This window comes from Sorex araneus, chromosome X (assembly GCF_027595985.1).
Source record: "Sorex araneus isolate mSorAra2 chromosome X, mSorAra2.pri, whole genome shotgun sequence".
In the NCBI taxonomy this organism is placed as follows: domain Eukaryota; kingdom Metazoa; phylum Chordata; class Mammalia; order Eulipotyphla; family Soricidae; genus Sorex; species Sorex araneus.
In genome coordinates, this window is record NC_073313.1 from 24,875,269 (window position 1) to 24,899,131 (window position 23,863).

At 45.6% G+C, this 23,863-nt stretch overlaps 1 protein-coding gene across 1 annotated transcript in view; it reads left to right on the forward strand.

Moving 5' to 3' along the window:
- The window catches only part of POLA1 (DNA polymerase alpha 1, catalytic subunit), a 329,365-nt gene that overhangs the window by 59,659 nt on the left and 245,843 nt on the right, over positions 1-23,863 (forward strand). The window contains exons 25-26 of the mRNA XM_055123017.1: positions 2,651-2,800; positions 3,210-3,332. Coding sequence (XP_054978992.1) covers positions 2,651-2,800; positions 3,210-3,332 — 273 coding nt within the window. The remainder of the gene's footprint in view (positions 1-2,650; positions 2,801-3,209; positions 3,333-23,863) is intronic.

Below are 23,863 nucleotides of genomic sequence, written 5' to 3' on the forward strand. Positions count from 1 at the left end.
ATTTGGTATTTTTGTTTGCTTTGGGGCCAAACCTGGCTGTGCTCAGGGATTACTCCTGGCTCTGTGCTCGGTGATCACTCCTGTCAGGTTCGTAAGACCATATGGGATGCTGGGGATCCAACCCAGGTTGGCTGCATGGAAGACAAGTACTTTACCCTCCGTACTATCTCTTCACCCCACTTTTTGCCCTGTTTTTGCCTGTTCTAGAATTGCATATAAATGGAGCAACCCAGTATACTTTTAGCACATAAGTTTTTGTCTTTTTTGTTCAGTGTAATGATTTTGGGACTCATCCATGTTTGAATATCAGTAGTTCTTTGTTTTTAATTTATTATGAAGTATCACATACTCTGTCTCTTCTCCTGAGATGACTATTTGGATTTTTTTTCAGTTGTTGGCTATTATTTGTAAAACTGTTATGAACATTGCACACAAAAATCTTTTTTGGGTGTATTATTTGGCTTTGGGGGGGTTAAGTAAGTGTGATGTTCAGTCTTTTAACTTTTCTATATAAAAGCATATTTTTAAAAAAATGAGGCCACACCCTGCAGTACTCAGGGCTTATTTCTGGCTCTGTGCTGAGGGAATCACTTATAGTGAGGCTTAGGGGACCATCCAGGGTGCCAGGAATTGAATTCCGATTGGCCGCATGCACGGCAAGCTCCTTACCACACTCTACTGTCTTTCCAGTCCCTGAAAGCAATTTTTAAAATGACTCTTATTTACTAAGCAGACTTTTCAAAAGGACTCTTTTAATTTCCTCACATGACTTTAATCCGACCAGTGATCAACCAGGTTTATGTAACGCTTAATAACTTAAGGTACAGTTCTTCATACATCCAATCACTTGTAGGGAGTTTGGCTCAGTTTGATTCTCCAGTGGTGGAAGTCATGAATTAACATCTGCACGTTGCTTCTCCTTGCTTCTCTGTGCACGTGGCTGAAGACGGTCTGTTTGCCCTGTAGCCGTGGAATTGCATGTGTTCATTTGATCCAGCCGCATGCTTGAGAGTTAATTTGCTGGTCCATTTCCACGTTTCTAGAAGAAAGAATCAGCCACACTTGCCTCGTGAGCAATTTCATCTGTCAGTTGTGAGCCCACGAGTGGGTTTATAGAGTCCAGATGTGATGTTTAAGGTTGGCCGTTCTCTGGGACTGGAGAGTAGCTTTGCAGAGAGTAGAGGTAGCAGGCGGGGCTGATGGCTCAATGGGCTGAGTGCAGGAGGCCTAGGTCTGCTCCCCAGCACTGCAACGTTTCCACATGCCTCTAGGAGCAAGTTCCAAGCACTAAGCCAGTAGTCTCCCCGAGCAGCACCTGTGGGATCCCCAAACAGCACCCCGAAAGACATTTATAAACGCGATGCCCTCATGCTTAATGACACTGTCTGGGCTCTGTCCTATACTCAGCATGGTGCTAATCCTTATTCGGCCCCCTCCCATGTTGTTTATTCGAGCTTTCCACTTTGGATTCTGGACTTGTAATAGAATCATTCCAGGGTGGGAAGGGATTTTGAAGGTCATCCAAGAGATTCTCTACATGTAGCGTTTCTCCGTCATTTTCTAGTGCAGTGCTCCATTTGCCAAGAACAGCTAGCATCACACAACAGGAGGCAGTGATGCAGGACGTGGTCTACGCGTTTCCTGAGTCTGCATTCTTTCTTTAGTTTACTTTTTATCTGACTTCCATAGTTGCTTGTAAAGAAGCTGGAACGTAATAAATTTGTTATCATCATCTGGACTATTGGAAAACAATAGGTCCTTGTTACTTGTGTGAGATTGTTCATTCGAAGATATTGATCTTTATAAAACCAGATACTTAGTAAGGGCTGAGTTATCAAATAGCATTGACTTGACATAATTCAAGCCCAGGATTTTATTTTAAATTCTGAGCCTTTGAAAGGGCAAATGTGCCTGGCTTTTCTTCTCAGCCTGTTAATAGTATTAATGGAGATTCAAGAAAAATGGTCTAATGCTTTCTCTGCTTTTTCCTGCTGTACATTTTAATGTAAGAAGACTGATTGTTGCTTTTCTAAAATGTTGCTATTCTTCTATGATTGCAAAGCAATTTATAGATAAAAGGTACTATATAAATGCTAAAGAATATATATGTATTAATTTTTAGCAGTGGCGTGACCAATTTAAGTATGTGCTTCAGATTCTTAAAAGAAATAGCTGATTTCGTGTTTAGACTTTGATTTTTTAGTCGAAGACATTTATAATAATTGCTGTGATTGTCCATGGTTTAAAAAAAATCTATAAAAAATGTCTACCGTATTTTGCTTGGTAGTATGCATTTCTTTAAAAAGTGCTTGAGCTGGTTCTGGTTTTTCCCCCTTTTGATCTTTGAGGTCCTTGGTGTTTTTATTTTAAAAACAATTTCCCTAAACATGTTGCTCACCAATTTATTGAGGAGAAGAGCATGCGTAAAAATGACGAGCTGATAGAACTGGGAAGAAGAGGGCAGTGTTGACCTGTTCTACAGTCCTCTCAGCTCGTTCTCTCACGGTCCCTGAATTATTGCTATTCACTTAATGCATGGAAGTAGCTTTTCAGCATGTGATCATAAGATAAAGCCCCTATGAACTAGCATGCTGGAAGTCTGTTTCATGAGCATTAGACGTATGTGACATTTCTGTTGTGTGTTCATCAGGATGAAGAACAAGAACAGATCCCCGAGCTGCCAGATCCAAACTTAGAAATGGGCATTTTGCCCAGAGAGATCCGGAAGCTGGTAGAACGAAGGAAACATGTCAAGCAGCTAATGAAACAGCAAGATTTAAATCCAGACCTTGTTCTCCAGGTACATCTTTGCAGAGAGAGACATTGGAGGGACAGTCTCACCTTTCAGAATTCTGTTATCGGGGAGCGGTTTAAACATGACACTGTGGGTCCATGCATACATTTGATTGAGGTTTCTGGAGAGGAAACCGTTCAGAGGCTTTAAGGTGCCTCAGAATGGAAGGGTCCCCTGTTTCTACAGCTGAGCAGGCTCCAACTAACTTTGGGGGTGTTTTGGAATCTGTATTTACTTGCTTCTCGGAGGTTAGGGAATCATAGATCTGAGAGGATGGCTTGAATTTTACAAAGATTTTTTTTTTCCAGAGAGAGAGGATTGCCCCTTTTTGCTGGTGATATAGAAAGCACCTATTTGATGCACAGTTATCTGCAAATGTTGTTTGTCTTTTGTCCTTGTCTTGTGTGGTCTGCAGTATGACATTCGGCAGAAGGCTCTGAAGCTCACAGCCAATAGTATGTATGGCTGCCTGGGATTTTCCTATAGCAGATTTTATGCCAAACCACTGGCTGCTTTGGTGACATACAAAGGAAGGGAGGTAAGTAGCATTAGTATTTCATGTCTCTAAAAATTGACAGTATTGTTAATTTATACATGTTACAGTGTGGAAAAGCTAAGTATGTTACCTAGTTCTACAGCCTCAAATTCCCCTTAGGACACATTTGAGATAGGTTTTTAAATGAACTTTCATTTATTCATCCATTAGATGTGTTTATTGAGCATCTGCTATATGCTGGTGATTGTAGATGTATAGGGGATAGTAGAATTCCTAGCATCATGTGAAGGTCTCTGCTCTTGTGAGGGTCACATTTTATCCAGGGATGGTGTGAAGAGGTAACATGGGGAGAGGGTAGTTTGGGAAAATAAACTGCAAGTGAATAAAAAATCAGAAAATATGATAAATCTGAGAAAATAGGATATACCAAAATGCCCTGTGGAAATTAAAGTTAGAGAATGTTAATATGGCTGTTTTAAATTGGTCAGGGAAGGCTCTCTTGAGAAGGAAGCACCATGAGTCAGACTTAAGTGAGACTTAAGGAGCTGTGGGGATTTTTTGGGGGGAGGGAGGCTAATGTGGGCCCAAAACAAAAGCAAAAACTCCTACAGTTCCAGGAATATTGCCTTGAGTTACCAATTGAATCTATTGGCTTCAGAATGGACCGGATACCAAATTTGAGGTGTTGTCACTTTGTGACCGCTGCATGCTTCGTCTGCTGTAGTATGATTGCACGGGTCTGTCTTCTGTCTTGAGGAGGAAGTGGTTTTGAGCAGAGGACTCCGAATACTCTGGAGCAGGGCAACTCTGACCTGAGAGTCAGATGCAGCCTGCCGTCTATTTTTATAAGTAAAGCTCGTTTTTCTCTTGGCGGGGAGGTGTCAGGGCCACACTTGGAGGTGTTTGGCACGTACTCCTGGATCTGTGCTCAGAGATCACTCCTGGTGGTGCTGGGAATCCAACTCAGGTCAGCTGTAACCCCTGTGCTAGCATCTCTCTAGCCAGTTTTAGAAGTGAGCTTCTTTGGGACACAGCCATGCTCGTCAATTTGCATTTTGCCTGTCGCTATTGTTTGACCTTCTATCAGCAAGACTGAATAGTCAGGGATCAAGGCTTGCATGTCCCGCAGAACCTGAGCAATAGCCAATCTGACCATTTCCAGAAAACTGCTGTCTTCCCCCTGCTTTAATTAGTGGCCTTTTCCAGTAGGCCTGAGCTGATGAAGATATTCTTTGTTTGCCTCTAGCCAAGTGGCACGTACTTGATATTTGTCTGGCTCGTGGCAACTCAGCCGGGGAGCTGGAATTTGAGTTCTACTGAGTTCTAGTTACAACGCATCTGATTTGAAATAGCCACACGTGGCTGGTAGCTACCGTACGCGACAGCACGGAGCCAGCTGGCTTGAAGAGGGCACGGCCGAGAGCCACTCTTCCACGGGCTCGGCCTTGACGTAGAGCTCCGGGCGGAAGGGCTTGCGGGCGTTGATTTGCGCGCGACGCCCTTTGATGGAGGCAGCGATGTTCTCCCTTTGCAGACAAGGAGCCTGACTCAGAGCAGTGAAGGACGGCCCTGGAGCCTGATCTTCCTGCTGGCCAAGCTGTCCCCGCCGCAGGAGGGTGGTCTGCCCGCCAGGCCTGTTGTGACTGTGCGTTGTGTTATTCCTGGAAGTTTGTCTTTGGACGCTCCTCTCCGAACAGGCCTTTCTTTGTCTGAGAAGATAGAAGTGTTGCAGGGGCTAGTTGCAGTGAGAGAAGGATGTTTTCAGTTTCTTAAGCTAAGTTTACTTTAAAATTATTTAAATTTTATTTCTGTACATGTATCCAGTGGCTTCTGATAGAATACCACCTTATTTTTGTATTAGGAAATGCACTCACTATGCCCCGACTGGGTGATAATACATGGGTTGACTATTGAGATTGGATCAAGGTTACTCTTAAGTTTCTCCCGAGAGGCAATAGTTGACAATTTACTCCCTTGGAGAGTGCTTCTTGCTGTTGGGAAATCCCTGTTGTTACATTTTCTGCATTGGCTCAGAAATCCACAAGCTTAAAAGGGCACTGTTGATAATGATAAGCCCCAAATTTGTCCAATGATCTCCCCCACTCCCGTAATCCATTGTATTTTAAGGGCAATATTTTCTTTTGGCTGAAAATTTAATAGGGAGCTGAAACAATTTTTACTTTTCGGTTGTAGCTAACATAACAGCAAATCTTTAATAAATATAAGAAATCTGGTATTCGAACTAAAAAATAATTTCAGGCAAATTTAGAAATAATCATGTGATTTAGATTCTTGGTTTCTACTTTCCCCTTATCTCGTTCCCTTTGTTCCTTTCCACAGATAATAAATTTAACAACGGTGGAGAGTAAGCCTTTAAAGTAATGTAAGGTTCTTGAGAAATAATAATTATACATTTGTTTTCTGGAAATCTCACAATAGAAGATTCAAAGCCACCTAACAGAAATTAGGTCCTAAAATGAAAATCATTGTTAAAAATATTGGTGGTAATTATTAGCACTGGCAGATGGACTTAATCCCTGTGTTGGTCTGTCTTTGGGTGTGCTAGCGTTTTTATGTCTACTTTTAGGCCTCTGATTTCAAGCCTCTCTTGATTATTACAGCGATAAGAATAACATGTGAAATAAGAGACAGGTTGCCGAGGCATTGCCTTTGTAACTTACCAAACATGTTTTTGTAACCAGAAGGAGTGTTTAAATAGTAATCTGGAGATAAAATAAATTGCTTGCTTTTGAGGCCCTGTGGGATAAAGTAGATTAAGATTCAAGTGTAAGTGAGAAGGATGCCTGGTGCCATGCCGTATGAAAGATGTAAAAATTCTGCATTGGCAGAGAGATTAATACACAGTCTGGAGACCTTGAAATACTCCTCTCTCCTTATTTTGAAATCTGTTTTGTGTGTGCTCAGTTCTGTTAGAATCATGCAGGTTTGGCTCTGGTGACCTAATAATTTCTGTAATCAAATGTATTGTGGCTGCTAGAATGCTCAGAGTAATTACTAATTGTACTTTTAAAAACAGGTTTGTAATAAAAATGCTAATAGTTGTGTCAAATGGGCATCAATATTGTCTTTTTTCCCAGGTGTGATCTTTCACATGTACATTCTTTGAGTTTTAATTGCTTGGTGGTAGAGAAATTAGTAAATGATTAAGGAATTATGAGGGCTTCACAGCATGCAAATTTAAAAACAATAAAACTCCATTTTCCAGAGAAGTAATATAGGGACTTCATTTATAGACACGCACAAGTGAATCATGTAAGTCTCGTTTGGTATTGGTCTATGTGTGTGTGTGTGTGTGTGTGTGTGTTCTCAATATGTGAGTTGAGAGACATAAAAAAAAAGATATCGGGCATGTTGGTCCCACGAATTGGACAGTTGTAAACCACCAAGAAAAAGGACTTGGTCGGCAAGTGACTGGTGTGGTAATTGACGTGATTGTTCACTAGGTGGCGATAGACACCCTGGGATCATTAATCAATTAAGGGTTTTACTCTGTGAACAATAGTAAAGGCCATTTATTGGCAGAGGTTTTGTCCACATTTTTGACTTTTATTAATTTTGAAACCATCAAAGGCTAACAGTTGTGTTTAAAATAATAATGGCTTTTGACTCGTAAGTTTCATTGATGAGAACAGTCATTTAACGTATCATAGCACGCTAATTCTTCCATCAAATAGCAAAATTCACACCTCTGGCCATGGAACTACAATGCACGACTCCTGCAGTCACAGTATCCGACTAATCTGAAGAGAATTGAAATGATTTCGATATGTAATTTTGCCTCTTGGAATTTGTTGCTTTCTATTTGTTCGAGGGATTTTAAATTTACTCGTTACTTATAAGCATACTCATTGCATAATCCTTACTGTAGTGGTAATATTTGTCTTTATGGAATAATTAGTACTTATCGACATTGGTATTGTTTTATTTCTACACTCTGTTATTTCGGTGCTCTTGAAAATGATTTTGGGGCTAGATTTCTGATTGCGTTCTCAAGTGAATGTCTGCTCTAATGTTTGGGTGTAAAGCCCTGTGCCTTTTCATTTTCTCACCCAGTAGGCTGCAATAGTCTTTGCCTCCCTGCTTGCCAACCAGTTGTAGATTGCCTAGCTTTCAGTTGTGTTTGGAACTGAAATTTGTGCATTTAGGAAATGTACCCAAATCACTGCCTGAAAGCATTGCGACCTCCACAAGCCTGCCTGGGCGTCTACCGGGGGAGGGTCTTTGTTGTCACTGGAGAAGAAGAATGGATGAGTCGAGTCTCTCCTGAGAAAAGCATAACGGAGCCTTTTGTCTCCTTTTTTATCTGGAAATACACAAACATGTCACTGTTCTCATCTTTTCTCCTTAAAGGAGGGCCTAGTTTCTTGGGGGTATTTTGTTTGTTTGTTTGTGTTTTGGCTTTTGGGCCACACTGGGCAGTGCTCAGAGCTTACTCCTGTACTCAGGAGTTAGTCCTGTGGGTGCCGGGGGTGGGGGAACCCTATGGGATACCAGGGATTGAACCCGGGTTGGCCCCGTGCAAGGCAAGTGCCCTATCTCTCTGCTGTATTATTGCTCCAGCCCCGAATTGTTAGTTTTAATTTCATTTAGGATAGCTCAAGTCCCCCCTTTTTTCTATGTCCACCCCGCCTGTGTCTTTCTCGTCTTTCTCAGGTTGGGTTGGGTCTTTTTTTTTCAGTGATGTTTTGCTGTTGCAACATATATGTGGACCCACACATGTGGAGCATTGAGAGATATTTTGCCATTCATGTCTATGCTGCATATTTGTTGTTTGCAGCTTGCTAAAAGTGGAGTTTGGGACCCTATACTTTGTAGACCACATTACATTTTAAACATATCTGTGTTAGCGGGTCGGGCGTTGGCCTTGCACACGGCTGACCCAGGTTCGATTTTATTCCCAGCATCCCATATGGTTCCCCGAGCACCGCCAAGAGTAATTCCTGAGTGCATGAGCCAGGAATAACCCCTGTGCATCGCCGGGTATAACTCAAAAAGAAAAAAAAAGGAAAAAAACATATCTGTGTTGATGGATTTTTTTCAGTGTGGTTTTTATGTTAAACCTGTTGCATAAAATACATCAGTGAATCAATATAGCACCATGCATTTTTAATTCTTCCATCACTCACGTTTCCAGATTTTCAGCTTTTCACTTGTTCTGGGTACCACACTTGTTGTGTGGTAGCAAACAACGGCTCCTTAAGCACTACATGCCCACCAGTTTTCTACTGAATTTGGATATCCATAAGCAATCTATGACATTCCATTGTTAAGAAGAATTACTTAAAATTTATCAGAATAAGCCATTTCTTTCAAATGACTGAGTGCCTCTGTACTAAAAGCCTCTGTAGGATTTCACAGCGTGACTTCTATGGTCAGGTAGCAGGATGAATGATTTTGACATAATTTCGCTTCTTTCAACTTTTTACTTTTCTGCTGAGGGATTTAAAATTATATATGTATAGATATATGGTAAACATACTCATTGCATAATCTTTCATGTTACACATCCCTGCCAGCACTTGTTATTATCAGAATTTAAAATATTCACCAGTCTCATGAATGGGAAAGATTATCTCATTCTGATTTGAATTTACATTTTCCTAAGTGTTAGTTGATCATCTATTTGTGTGCTTTAGCTCCTCAGCTTTCTTCTGTGAATCGCCTGTAAGCATAGATGTGTTCCGTTCACTTGGTTGTGTATCTCAGTGTATCTTAAATATTCAAAGACTGGCCTTTGGTCTTTTGTGGTGCTAATTCTTTTTGTCTGTACTTGATCCTTTAACTTCATTTGTGGTCTAAATAATTATGTAGAATTTTTTTAGTCAAATGCTAAATATTTGATTTTGTTTCATATACTTTTTCCCCCTTAAAAGTGTTTTCCTCCAAAAGACACCAAACGTTCTCCTTTGTTATTTAGGTCTATAGTCCTTCTGGAAATTTTTCTAGGGTGTGTTCTCAGTTATTAATCTGGTTGTATTTGTCTGCTTGCTTCCTTTTGGAGTTTTTTCTTTTGATCTTCCTTCTATATTATCGAGCTTGATGTGCTAACTTCTCTTACTGCCTTGTTTCAGAAATTTTATTTTTTTGGTTTTTCAGTCGTACGCAGCGATGCTCAGGGTTTACTCCTGGCTCTGCACTCAGGAATCACTGCTGGCGGGGCTCAGAGGACCATATAGGTGCATATAAGACAAGCACCCTGCCCACTGTGCTATCGCTACAGACCCTTTTGAATAAAATTTTATTGGACCTGTACTTGTGCTGTGCAACAGGAGCAGAATTAAGTTGTCGCCACAGAGACTGAATTACCTGTAGAGCCTACTTCCAGCCAGCCCTTGATGGGAAAATTTTGTGAACCTCTGATCTAAAAGAGAATCGTGTATAACTCTCATTGCTAAGAGCTATAGTTGAGGGCCAGAGAGAGCGTACGGAGGCTACATCACTTGCTTTGCATGTGGCTGTCCTGTGCTTCATCCTTGGCGCCACAGATGGTCCCCTGAGCCGAGCCAGGAGTAGCGCTGAGCACTGCTGGATGCGGCCCCCAAAACAAACGAGCAAACAGTGAATTGAAGAAGATTGAGGAAATTAAACTCACGAGAGAAGGAAAGCAAGCAGTCTTTGGACGTTGGAAGGCTTTGTTTAGTTAGTTAAACCATTCTCTTTATAGGGCTTAGCCCCGACGAGGGCTAGAGCGATAGCACAGCGGGTAGGGCGTTTGCCTTGCACACGGCCGATCCAGGTTCGATTCCTTCACCCCTCTCGGAGAGCCCGGCAAGCTACCGAGAGCATCCTGCCCGCACGGCAGAGCCTGGCAAGCTACCCGTGGTGTATTCAGTGTGCCAAAAACAGTAACAACAAGTCTCACGATGGAGACATTACTGGTGCCCGCTCGAGCAAATAGATGAGCAACGGGATGACAGTGATACAGTGATACAGCCCCAGTGACAGGCCTGACAGTTGGTTGCTTGGACTCGGTGGCACCAGGACCCACAAGGGCAACACCCAGTGATACTGGGTGGGGGGTTGGTGCCAGGGAGAGAACTCAGAACTTGCACAGGCTGGACACGTGATCTGCCATTGGAGTCACACCCCAGGGCCCTGGACATGGGAAATTTCACTTGTTCCTTGATTGTTAGATGCTGGCTTCTCAACCCAAGGAGAGCACAGGGGCGATCTCAGAGTCTTACGAGGTTGTGTGTGGCATTGTGTATCTGTGTGAAAGTGTGCGCGCGCGTGTGTGTGTGGGGGGGAGCAGACACACAGCACAGCACTCACTGATCCACTTCTCCAAAGGGACCATGATGCGGAAGTGCTCACGACATGCTGGTACTTGGCAGTTCATTTCTGCCCTCTTCTGTAGGTTGAGGGGAAACATTGCCTTTGAAATGTGTGTTTTTGTCATTCCAGAACACGGGAACGTAAGGAATTCTTTCCAGACAGGACCCGTGGAAACTGTGTGGGTGGTAGGAGGGAAGAGTTCTAATTCTGTCTCCAGAATTTTAATAGCCCCCATTAAGACTACTTTTAACTTTAGCTGACCTACTAACATTTTGTGGTTTTTTTAGATAGAAGAGAAATTTATTTGAGGCTGAAAGGAATATATTTTACATTAAAAGAAAGCAGCCATGTCTTCCTTTCACTGGGGGGAGGGTGATCACGAACTCCTTATCACTTTTGAAGTTTATATTATAAAATTCCAAGTAAAACACTATTTCTTTTTGCTGTTTTATTTCATTTTATTTGGGTTTTAAAATTTTTTGCTGCTCTTCAAGCTCATAAACACATGCTATTTAGCTTTAAAAAATTATTTTATTTTTGCTTTTTGTGTCATACACGGCGATGCTCAGGGGTTACTTTTGGTGCTTGGGAGACCATAAGGAATGCTGGAGATTGAACCCAGGTTGGCCATGTACAAGGTAAAGGCAATATGCCTCATCCTCTGGACAGTCACTCCGGACCCTATTCAGATTCCTAAATTCACTTCAAATTCTGAATCTGTGGTCACTTAGAGAGTTGAAATTATCATACAAATTGATAGTTATATTGGAGCCTAGATTCCTTTCATATACCTCTAAATTCTAGAGTAATCTGTATTCCTAGTCAAGTAAGTGGTATCACAACTGCAGATTATTTCTATTAGTTGAACTTTCACTAAGAAACATCTGCCTTAGATTGTCTCTTTGCACCCTTGTTGAGAATTGATGAAAGAAGCGTTGGTAAATATATAAAGAAGAGGCAATTTAGAAATATAATAATGGCCATCCAAATTCTGATAATGTAGATGTTCAGTATTCTGAGAGAAACAGAATGATAAAACTTTTAAGTACATAGAATAGTTCATGCTTTCTTAATGCAGTGTTGCATTTAAAGGGATAAATAAATGGATCACACTTAGGCCTGCTTGGACTTGCCTTATATACTTGGAAATACTGGCTTTCTTCTTTTAAAATAGTTGAAATTTGGCTGCGGGTCCAGCCCAGTGGTAGTTGGCCTTGACCCCCTAGTACCACATACACAAAATAAACAGGGTTAAGGGCATGCTTGCCTGCGGCCCTCCCCAGTGTGATCCCCAGGGGTACTCTGTGTTCCCCAGAGCAGTGCCAAGTATAGCCTTGGAGACCCCTGAGCTCTATGGGGTATGACCCTGGTGTCACTGCAGGGTCCAAGGAGCCCGCGTCCTCTGGCCCTCACAGTGAACTGTGGGTTTGCTTGAGTATCCTGGGGCTGGAGCGATAGCACAGAAGGTAGGGCGTTTGCCTTGCACGCGGCCAACCCAGGTTCGATTCCCAGTATCCCATATGGTCCCCTGAGCACCCGCCAGCAGTAATTCCTGAGTGCAGAGCTAGGAGTATCTCCTGTGAATCGCCAGGTGTGACCCAAAAAAGCAAAAAAAAAAAAAAAGAATCCTTGGTAGGAGTCCAGCTCCCGCACCAAAAAGAATATTAATACATTGAGAATGGCTTTAGCCTTTTTTCCTAATCGCTGGAAGTTGCATCCTCCAAAGATGCCGGGACATTATTTCTGTGGGCAGTGAGAGCCAGAGGTTGGTAGGACCCGGGGTTGGTCGTTAGAGGTAGTGTGGAGAGAATGACTCGGGCACGTGGGTTTTTGAGAAGAACTCTTGGACTGTAGTTCTGTACTCTCTCGTCTGTGTCCTCGGCACTGCCTGTGTGTTGAAATGTTTGCCTCCCTTTTGCCCGGGCAGTACAGGTCTCTGGCAGGAGGCAGCGCCCGGCACACTTCCTCCAGCAGGTTCAGTGGACGCCGGCTGGTCCCGGCCCCGTGGGGTTGGCCGCCCCAGAATCTTCTCAGAATCTCAGCATCATCTCAGTTCTAACCTGAGAAGTGCCAAGGTCTATTTCTTGAAGGAAGCTGAAAGTTCCGTAGACGCCATCTAAATTATGGCCCTTTTCAGAGATGACTGAACTGTTCAAAGTGTGCTACTTTTTTGGCCTGAAGCTTCATTTCTTTTACTCTCATGCATTTGCGCCCCGGAAGGTTAAACGGGCTGAGAGTGAAAGGATGTGATGACAGGGAATCCCTTGCTGATCCCTCTTACAGGCCATTTACAATCAACCAGACTGGGAACAGTTTTTTTTTTCCTTTAGAGTATGAAACTTTAATAAAAAAAAAAGCATGTTTTAAAAAATATCATCTGGTTTCATGAACTTTATTTACTCTTTGAGGCTTGTTTTGGGGAGACGGCCCACACCTGACAGTGCTCAGGGTGTGCCCTGGCTCTGCTCACCTGGCAGGCCTTGGGGAGCCATACACGGTGCAGACAGTTGAACCAGGCTCGGCCACAGCGAGGCAAGTCCCTTACCCCTGAACTTTCTCTCTGGCCCTGTTTGTTTGTTTGTTTGTTTTGGAGCATTTTGGATGTACCCAGTGATGCTCAGGTGCTATTCCCGCCTTGGGGTTTGGGGGGGGTCTCGCTAGGACTCCAGATGGACAAGCATCTTTGACCCTGTACTGTCTCTCCAGCCTCCATGAATTTTAATAACCATTATAAGATAACATGTTACGTAAAAATGTGCCCGCTGGATGAAGGCTAATTGTGGTTCTTCCAACTTTGAAGTGAAGGGTATATACTGTGTATTATTTGCACTGCTGTATTATTTTGGCTTTTTGGGTCATTCCTGGTGATGCACAGGGGTTATTCCTGGCTCTGCACTCAGGAATTACTCCTGGTGGTGCTGGGTGTACGATATGGGATGCAGGGGATCAAACTCAGGTTGGTCGCATGCAAGGCAAACGCCCTACCCGCTGTACTATCACTCCAGCCCCCACTGCTGTATTTTTATTGAATCATATGTGTAGTAAAAACCTCAGCGCTCTTTTTTTTTTTTGCTTTTGGGTCACACCCGGCGATGCACAGGGGTCATTCCTGGCTCAGCACTCAGGAATTACTCCTAGCCGTGTGCTTGGGGGACCATAATGGGATGCTGGGACTCGAACCTGGGTTGGCCGCATGCAAGGCAAACGCCCTACCCACTGTGCTATCACTCCAGCCTCCAACCTTGGTGCATTTTTAAGCCCCACTCTTGGATGGCACTTAAAACTAGATTGTTGAATGGGTCTGCTGTGTATTGACTCATGCGTACACTTAAAACATTTCTCTTTATGAACAAAAAATGAAAGCGAAACAAAGACTCCAGCCAGGTGGTTGGTATATTTTCCAGTTTCCACTGTGATTCAGTTTGTCGGGGATCACTCTGGATACATTTGGGTATCCTTCCTGTCGCTGAGGCCTGTACCTCACAGAGTGGCGCATCTCTAACAACTGGGATGCCGCTTGTCTGGTAGCTTCTGCGGTGAATGAGGACAGACGATGGAGGAGATGCATTTTGCAGAGAGGATCTGGATACTTAAACCTGTACTAAGCACTTCCGGTTGAGAAGGCAGGCTTGGTGGTGTCTGCCTCAGTAGTTTTTCTTTTGAGCCACACTCAACTGTGCTCAACCCCTGACTCGAGCTCAGAGGTCAATCAAGTTGGGGCTTGGAGGACCTTATATGGTGCCGGGGATCAAACTGGAGTTGACTGCATGCAGGGCAAGTACCTTCCTTACTGTACTAGCTTTCCGGCCCTTGCCTCAGCGTTCAGCCTGTGTCGTTACTGACATTGCTGAGGATGGGACTGAGGTTTAGAAAATAGAAACCGTTAGGCTGTGTCACCATCATTACTTAGCTTAGCCAAGGCTCTTTGAGTTTCATTGCTCTGACTTAAAGCCCACGAACTTTTTTGTTTGTTTGTTTTTTGGGTCACACCCAGTGATGCAACAGGGGTTACTCGTGGCTCTGTGCTCAGGAATTACTCCTGGCGGTGCTTGGGGGACCCTGTGGGATGCTGGGAACTGAACCTGGGTCGTCCGCGTGCAAGGCAAATGCCCTACCTGCTGTACTATCACTCCAGCCCCCAAAGGTCACAAACTTAGCCCCCAAAGGATTTTTCTGCACCGGCTCTCACCAGAGTGAGTGACTCTCTGTTAACCCGAACGCATTCCAGTTTCTACATACGTGAGCGTTTTCTGTGAACCTGTTCTGGTATGTTTCTTGTTCACAGGCCGCGTGTTGTTTGACAGGTGTTCTCCAAGCTCCTCGCTTTGGCACTGAACCAAGATGACAGAGCAATAATGATTTCGAAAGTGCCATTCCCTCCTTGTTAAGCGACAGAAAGGAAAGTGTGAAGTTATTAATCACCGTTCACCAGCGCTGTAGAAATTGGCATAAGGTTTAATTGTCTGGTTCTGCAGTCAGCCTGCATAGGTAATTTCCTGGATAATACCACTCTCAGGGAAAGAGGAAAACATCATTACAGTTTCCCCCACATCCTCCCCCACCCCGTCGTCAATGTGCAGACACACAGAAAGAGAGAAGGGAAATCCCTCTGCTCAGGCCCTGGCTTTCCGTAGCTGTCCTCCTAGTCGCCTGCTGGGTGACTGTCACACTCCCTGGACCATCGCTCACGCCGTCAAATTGGATCCATTGCCACAGCGTTGGGATCTGAGAGGCTGGGAGATGTCATCACGCTGTTTTAATTTTTTTTCTTTTTTTGCCATGCTGGCGCTGCTTCCACTGATGGGCAGGACCTGCCTTCCGTGGCCCTGGTCGCGTGCTGACGCGACAGACCCTTCACAGCAGCACCGGCAGATCCGGGATGGCGTGTCCTGTCTCCTCTTTAAGAGCAGAGCGAGCAGGTTGCGGGGATGGTAACTCAAGCCCGCGAGCTGACGGAAGGCTAATAGAATTAGTGCCTTCTCTTTGTGGCTCTTCATTCCGGCCGGCAGCGTGAGCCTGTGTCAATTTGCCATATCATAAATAGTGGGTTAAATTACAGGGAGCTGAGTTTGGCAAGTTGTGGGAGTTGGTGGGGGGAGAAGAATGTCTCTCTGTGTGTGTGTAAGTGTTAAGAGGCTGTTTGATTTGAAGCCATGGCATTCCTCGGCCCTGCAGTCATCGTTTGCGAGATCTGGTACCTACTTTGAAATGGAGGGCCAGTGTCAGGTTATCCAGCTGTCCCGGCTGCCTTTTCATTATTAATGTTGGCTGTCCATCCCGGCTAGCGCCCCCCCCCGCCCTTTCTTCAGCTTTGAATGTACGTGAGACTCCGCTGGAAAGGTTTTTCCTGAAGAAAAGTCTTCTGTCTTAAAAAAAAAAAAGCCCAGTGAAGTAGAACATAACTGAAATATGAATTTCCGCTTGCATGTTCAGAAGAACAGCGAAGCCTGAGTGGTTTCGAGTTCTGCTTTCCAGGTCAGGGTTTAGTTTTTTATTGCCTATGTTTATTGGCTTTGTTGTTTTACATTTAACAAAAGGTTTGCCCTTTTGAGACCATTGATGGGATTTTTTTTTTGCCTTAAGGCTAAGAGTGGAGTGGGAGTGGCGGGAGAGCAGAGATATTCGGTTTCACTCGTAATTTAGAGTGTCAGACATTTGACTAGATTTGTTTCAGGGTCTCCTTGCTCCTGCTGACTTAGCCGCAGTCTTTTCAGCCCCCGGTAGGAGGGTGGAGTGTGTTCCACAGGCAGGACGGAGGAGGGCTAAGGAAGGGGAGACTCGGGGAAAGCTAATGGCAGGTCATTATGTGTGCTCTTTAGGGCACGCACAGTATTTGCACGGAGGCCGGCAGGATAGGGTGTGACACATAGACGTGGCATGTTGCAGTGGCTGCAGCCTGATAGTCGGATCCCGGGAAGTACCTGGCTCTTGCGTGGTATCTTGGTGGGTCAGAAGACAGCAGCAACGTGGATTTTCAGAACTTACAGTGGGTAGATGTACTTAATTCAAACCGTCAAATGAGGAATCCTGCCACTTTCAAAGGAAAAGGCTGAGAAGATGAATAGGCATTTTGTTTGTTTGGGATCACACCCAGGGATGCTCAGGGCTTACTCCCGTCTCTGCACTCAGGAATTAACTCCTGGCAGTACTCAGGGGACCATATGGGATGCTGGGAATCGAACCCAGGTGGGCTGCGTGTAGGCAAGCACCTTTCCCACCATACTCTCTCACTGCCCCCGAAGAACATTCATTTCTAAGTCCTGCTAACAGAGGCTCCCAGAGGAAATCGAGGCACTGAAATGAATGTCAGGAGTTTTATGGGCCAGTGACACTTGAGCTGAGATCCGAAAAAGAGTACCCAGGCACTCACATGCTCAAGGGGGGTGGGCTAAGCTTTCCAGAATGAGGGGTCGTGGGCAGTAGTCCCATGGCGGGTGGAGGCATTGCATGGGCTAGGGACTGAGAGGGGTGAGGCCGGAGAGGGGCCCACGGCACCCAGGCAGGCCTTACAAGCCAGGCGGGACCTGAGCGGCTTTTCTGTGACCCTGGTGAGATTAGCTCCCCTTTGCATTGGGAGAAAATTACTCAGGGCCAACCTGGAGGAGACAGAGTGGACGAGAGAAACGTGAGTCAGCTCTTCCTGAACTGTCCCGGGCGGGCCATGGTGACGGCTTGCCTGGAGGGACGACAGTCGCAAGGAAGATGGGTGCAGGTAAGAAGAGTAATGAGAACAGAAAGAGGCAACATCTCCAGGGAGGTGGAGTGTGGGCTTCATGTGGGGTGCAGACCAGGGGCAAGTGACTCTTGACTCGGGCCACCAGGTGGACCCGGAAGAGTACTGGGAGTTGTCTGGGTTTGGGGCAGCGGAAGGAAAGATGACTACTGCCTTATTTTCAGTTGCTTTTCGGACTTTCCTAAATTTGCTCACGCGGTCTTCCTAAATAAATCCAGAGAGCAGGAGTGCTTTCGTTGTGGCCTTCAAAAACAAGAGCCCTGTACAGTCGCGGGCACACAGCTGGCCCCTACTATCGCCGCAGTGCTTTTGCTGTCTGTCTCTTACCCTGCATTCTGATCCCCTTGGAAGTTCTGCTAAGTTTCCCAGACGCTTCCGACTCCCCGCTTCCTCTGCAGGGCCACCGCTGCTCTCCACACTTCAGACTGTGGTCATCCCAGGTCAGGAGCACCTGGGCAGCCTCCCTTTGCGACCCTCTCCTCGTGTCCTGGCGAATCCCGTGCCCCCTGGTAGACAGCCTGTTTTTCTCATGTGACTGCATCCTGTCCTTCCCATCTCAGTTCTCCTGAGTCTTGAATATCCTTGTGTGCCTCACCTCGCCTCTCCTGACCCACTGCCTCCACGTCCCACTGGATTCTGTCCCCTTGGGCCACCTTTTCCTTTCATTTCTGCACACCCGTGAAGTTCTGCCCTGCCACCCCCGCTCCGGCCTCCTGTGGCCACCCCCCACCCTTCTGCCTGGAATGCTCCTTCTCATAACATCTCTATTATAAGTCTAGAGTAAAGTACCGCCCATGGAGTATTTTCCTGAGCTAGTAAAGGGACTCTGCTTTGGATTTTGTCTTACATGGAAGAGAGCTTTACAGATAGTGCCCAGCCTCTGTCCCCTAGCCCTCTCTAGAGGAAACCCCTTTCTTTTTAAAAAAAAATGTTTTATTAGTGAATCACCGTGAGGTACAGTTACAGACTTACAAACTTTCATGCTTGCGTTTCAGTCATACAATGGTCGAGTACCCATCCCTCCACCAGTGCCCATTCCCCACCACCAATGGTTCCAGCATCCCTCCCACTGCCCCCAGCCCGTCCCCTCCACCCCCACCCCAACCCACCTCTGTGGCAGGGCATTCCCTTTTGCTCTCTTTCTCCTTTCGGGTGTTGTGGTTTGCAATAGAGTGGCCATCATGAGGAAATCCCTTTCCACTGCAAAATGTGCAGCTGAAGGATGCTTGGGAGCCAGTCGGACCTCTTTCGGGTCTCAAAGGAACCGGTTGACCAGCTGTGTGCTCCTTCCACACCTGAAGCACTGTGAGGGGAGTTTGCGCGTGTGTGTTTCCAGTCACCTTCCTTTCTCTATTCTGTTGTGATGGCCTGAAGCCACACACTTGGCGGTGAATTTGCTGGGTTTCTTACACTTGCTGGCTGCTGGTGTGTGTGTGCTGGCCAGGGGTTCGACTCTTTGGGCGTGCTTGCTGGGCCGGGGTTGAACACTTTGACTTGTGAACACTTTGCTTCGTGACTCACGCACACACTTGGTTGCGGTGTACCCAAGGGCATCCAGTTTGTGGTGGCACTGGTGACCGCACATGACATCACCACGGAGGTCACACTCAGTCCACGTGGGGGTGCTGTTGTGGGTGGCAGCTGCCTTGCCACCGAGCTATCCGTGGACCCCTGACTTATGTCTGAAAGTTGTGTTGTTAGAAGATAAAGAAGTCTTTTCTTTATATCTCTGTTGCTGTTTATTTGGGAGATGGGTTGGGAGGCCATAGATGGAGAAGCCTGAGAGGTTGTTGAATTATTGATCCCTGAAGCATGATTGCTTAAATTGGCTGTTTATTTTAAGTTCTCGCTTTGCTGGCATCCACAGAATCACTGTAGGTGTTCCAAAGTCTCCTTTGTTTTCTTCACACTGTGCAGTGTTTTCCGTTCCCCAGCACAGACTTCAGATTTAACTGATGCTCACATGCTCGGTTGGCATGCGGAGGAGGAGGGGTGACCAGTTCAGGGGAGCAGATGGGCTTCTCTGTACCCCACTGCTGTTCTTCACATGGAAATTGCTGCTCTGATCCCACCTCATCTCGAGTATTGGGCATCTCATTTCATCCCTTAGAAATCTGTGCAAGCCATTGGCTGGTAAATTGAGTCATTGTACGTTCTATGTGGAGGTCCCTGGTAGAGGGGAGAACACAGCTATAGTTAAGTCCTGTGTTAATAGCTCCTAATTTATTCTTTGTCCATTCAGGGCATATTGGTTCTCACTGCCTTCCTCCATTCACTGTGGCACACGTGACTGGCCCTTGACATAGGCTGCGAGCGGTTATTATGAACTTCCAGTGAGAATGAAGACCTGGTTCACTTTCTCCTCTTTATGTAAATAGTAAATAATTAGACACAGTTCACTTGGGGATAATAGTAATAGCAAAGTCAAAGTAGGCATTTAATGCTTGCCAAAAAACTGTTCTGAGCACTTTATACTAACAGTAAAACCCTACTGCATTTACCAGTCAGCATACGGGCAGAGTTTTACAAACATGTTTTCCAGTTGTGTAAAATGTAGGATGTCTGTTATGGGGAGATGTATAGAAAATAGCATTTGCCAGTTTGTTTTCCACTTACTGTGGTGAGGGTGTGTGGAGATGATACATTAGACACATGAAAACGTGCGGAACGAAGAACACCTGCGTAGTCGGAGCTCGTTACTGCCTGAAAGGTGGGTGTGTGTTCCTCATCCCCCGCTCTGGGGCCTGGTGGAGGAAGGGCTGGCGCAGTGCTCAGATGGCGCCAGCTCTGCGTTGGCCTGACGGATACGCTAGAGATGAGGGCACTGGAGTCCGGACACCGTCATCAGGTTGCCCAAAGCCCTGGGGCTGATGAAGAACTGAACTGGATTCAACTCCAGGCAGTTGGAGCATTAAAACTGGCCCAGTGTAAACAGTGGCAGTGCTTTTCCAGTGTGCGCATGTAATGGGCATCAGTCATGCACCATTAGAATACTTGGAGCCATTTTTCTTTGAAAGGACGTGTGCCAATTAGCATGTATCATTCTGGGCTCGTATTTATTGTCCCTTTCCAGTTCCCAGGAGTGCTGCTTCTCAGAGCAGTGACTGACTTGCTCTTCCAGCCATACTGGCATTGGAATAGGCACGGTGAGCATGGCCCAGCCACAGAATTCTTTTTTTTTCTTTTTGGGTCACACCCGGCGATGCACAGGGGTTACTCCTGGCTTTACACTCAGGAATTACTCCTAGGGGTGCTCAGGGGACCATATGGGATGCTGGGAATCGAACCCGGGTCGGCCGCGTGCAAGGCAAATGCCCTACCCGCTGTGTTATCACTCCAGCCCCCAGGCACGGAATTCTTGAGGTGGCAGAGGGCTGGATGATGAAGCCAGGCTGGAGAGACAGCTGAGGAGGCCCGCTCCGCTCAGCCACCCGTGTTTGTGGCAGACGTGGCGGTGGAGCCATCCACCTTGGCAGAAACGGCAGTGGTTGAGCGTGTCTTTGTGGAGCTTGTCGGGGGCACTCACCGCCTTGATAATGTTGAAGGTCGTATTGTGTTTGCCATAAGCAGAAGAAACAAATAGATCCAGAAAATGTATTCAGTAATCTTTGCTTGATGAGTAGAAGCTAGCAGTTGTTTAAAACAAATGAAGGGGATAAAAAACTCTCCTAACTTTTTATTTACCAATCAGATTGCAAAGGGAAAAAAATAGCCTATTTTTAGACTGAGGCTCCAATTATGCTAAGCCTTGAAGATAATGAAACAGTCTGACACAAAAGAGTGTGGTGACGCAAGTTTGTGTGGTGAAATTCCAAAACATTCACTGACTTTTTAGGATTCTGCACAGTGAATATTAAGCTCCCTGAAGTGTTTGTTGCCCGGAAACAGTGCTTTATTCTTCCACATGCAGTGTAATGAAGTGAACCTGTGTTGTAAGTTGTTTCTCTCAAGAAAAAGGGAGAATTAGCACACAGCATCTGTTTCTGCATCCTATCTTTGGCCTCTTGTGTGTCTTTTTCCTTTGCTGGTGCCTCCAAGTCACACAATGGGTAATACTGCATATTGCCTCCTCTTTTAGTCGCTCTGATTTTTCTAAAAGTTCTGTGTGCGCAGTGAGAATCTTCAGATTGTCATTCAGCTTTCCATTGTAGATTTGGCAAGACTTGGGGACTTATATCTCCCCGCCCCCCCCCACTATCATTCTGTATTCATTTTGTGTTAGAAGTGCTCTCATTGTGCTGGAGAAATAGTAGAGAGGATAGGGTGTTTGCCTTGCAGGTGACCGACCTGGGTTTGATCCTCGGCATCCCATGTGGTCCCCCAAGCAGCGCTGGGAATAACCCCTGAGCATTCCCGGTGTGACCCAAAAAGAAAAGAAATAAGAAATGCTGTCATCTTTTTTTGGTCCTTTTTTTTCCTTAGTCGTGTCAGGTGCCATATTTTCTTGGAGCCAGTTCATTGGGGGCTGGGGGGTTTCGGTTAAGTATCTGCTGGCACGGGTGCTGGTTGGGTCAGTGGCAAGTAGTTGGTGGTGCTCATCCAATCTCATGCTACAGACTCGGTCATGGGCTTCTGGGGTTTCTTTCTTTTTTTAAAAAAAAATAATGTAGGAGTACTGCTATTTGTTCAGCCATTGATTAAGCTGATTGAATTGGGCATGAACTCCACATTACTTTTTTTAAAATTGTATCACCGTGAGATAGAATTGCAAAGCTTTCATGTTTGAGATTGAGCCGTACAATGATGGAATACCCATCCCTCCACCAGTGCACATTTTCCGCCACCCACATCCCAGTCCTCACCCTTCCTCTATGGCAGACAATTTCCCCAATACTCTCTCTAATTTTGGGCATTGTGTTTTGCTCGAAATTTCCCACCACCATTCAAGCCTACCTGCCAGGGGCAGACACTAGATAATTTATTTTCCATTGCTCATTTTCAATATCATGAGAGCTTGCACGGCTGTGATTATAAATGTAAATTTCTAGATTGTAAATGGTCGGGTTCCAGAGACGTTTTGTATGGTTGTATGGCACCAATCCATTTTGGGATTCACGTGGGAGTCTCTGGGCCAGAGCTGTTCGTGCGCTAAGATGGCACCCAGAGGCAAATTATGGGCTTGATAGCCAGTCTGCTGGGCGGGCAGGGACCTGGGGAGGGGCAGCCTGGGTCCCCTGCAGCCATGTGACCTGGAGATTTAGTCCTGGAACCGGCGTGGGGGTGTGGACTTGCTTGTAGAAGCTCTTGGTCGCTGGGAATCTATCTGGAGTAGGCTTCTGGGGTAATTGTCTTCCTGAAAATGAACATGGAGTACTCAGTGAGACGTGAAAGCTTCCTTCAGGGGGGCTGTGTTTCTTACTCCGTGAGTCCTGCTGTGTGGCTTGGGTCCTAAGAATCGAATCTCTGGAGTCAGGACTTGTAGCATCTTCCATTTAGCAGCTGCCTTTCCTTATTTAAGGAAAGACTAAACAGGACAACAGAAGGGGAGACTTCTCAAATCTTCGAGGCCTAAATTGCTAGTTTCCCGAAATTAGAGGTTGATGGAAATACTTGATGAACTGGATAGGGAATTAGAGATACAGGCACACCTCATTAGATCCAGAGTAAGCAGAATTGTGTCCTTTGCAATAACTGGAAACATCAAATCGGGAAGATGGCTTGCGGCAGGCAAGCTGGGTTCAATCCCTAGCACTGCACGGTCCCCAAAACACTGGTAAGAGTGAAAACTTAGTAACCCTTGGGGTTACCGCTGAGCACTGCTGGATGTCACCCCCCAACCAGCCCCCAGATCCCTGCAAAAGGCCTCAAGACCATCAGAGAGCAATCAGGTGATTGATAAAGACAGCTTAGTTTGAGGAATTCGAAGCTGGGGAATGTCTTTGGCTTAGTGCCAGTAATCCACGTATAGTGTTTACTTGGTTTCATTTATTTTCCCACATCCTTGTGGATATAGGGGTACTATCCCTTTTTGCAAACGAGGGGAAAGGCTCAAAGGGATTAAATAAATTGCCAAGTTCCCCGGTTATTGGATAAAGGTAGTCTGGCCAGTTACATGCGTGCCACTCTTCTGAAATACAGGAAACAGACACACTCATGCTTGTCTTGTACTTGGTAAGTAAAATACCAGGTGGTCTAACCACTGAAAGGCTGTAGTGGCACTTTGTGACTATGCTTCAGCGAGGAGCCCTTTCTGAAATTTGTACATGGCCATATGCAGTTCAGTTGTTTGGCCTACTCGGTATCAGACTGAGTGTTGAGTCCTGGGGAATATGAGGGTGAATAAGACCTTGGTCCTAGATCTTAATTAGGGCTGGCATGGACGGAAAGGAAGAGCCTTGACCTGTAATGGAAGATATGCTGCACGAATAGCATATGTGTGTGTATTTGCTTTTTGGGTCACACCCGGCGATGCACAGGGGTCACTCCTGGCTCTGCATGCAGGAATTACCCCTGGTGGTGCTCAGGGGACCATATGGGATGCTGGGAATCGAACCTGGGTCGGCCGCGTGCAAGGCAAACGCCCTACCCACTGTGCTATCACTCC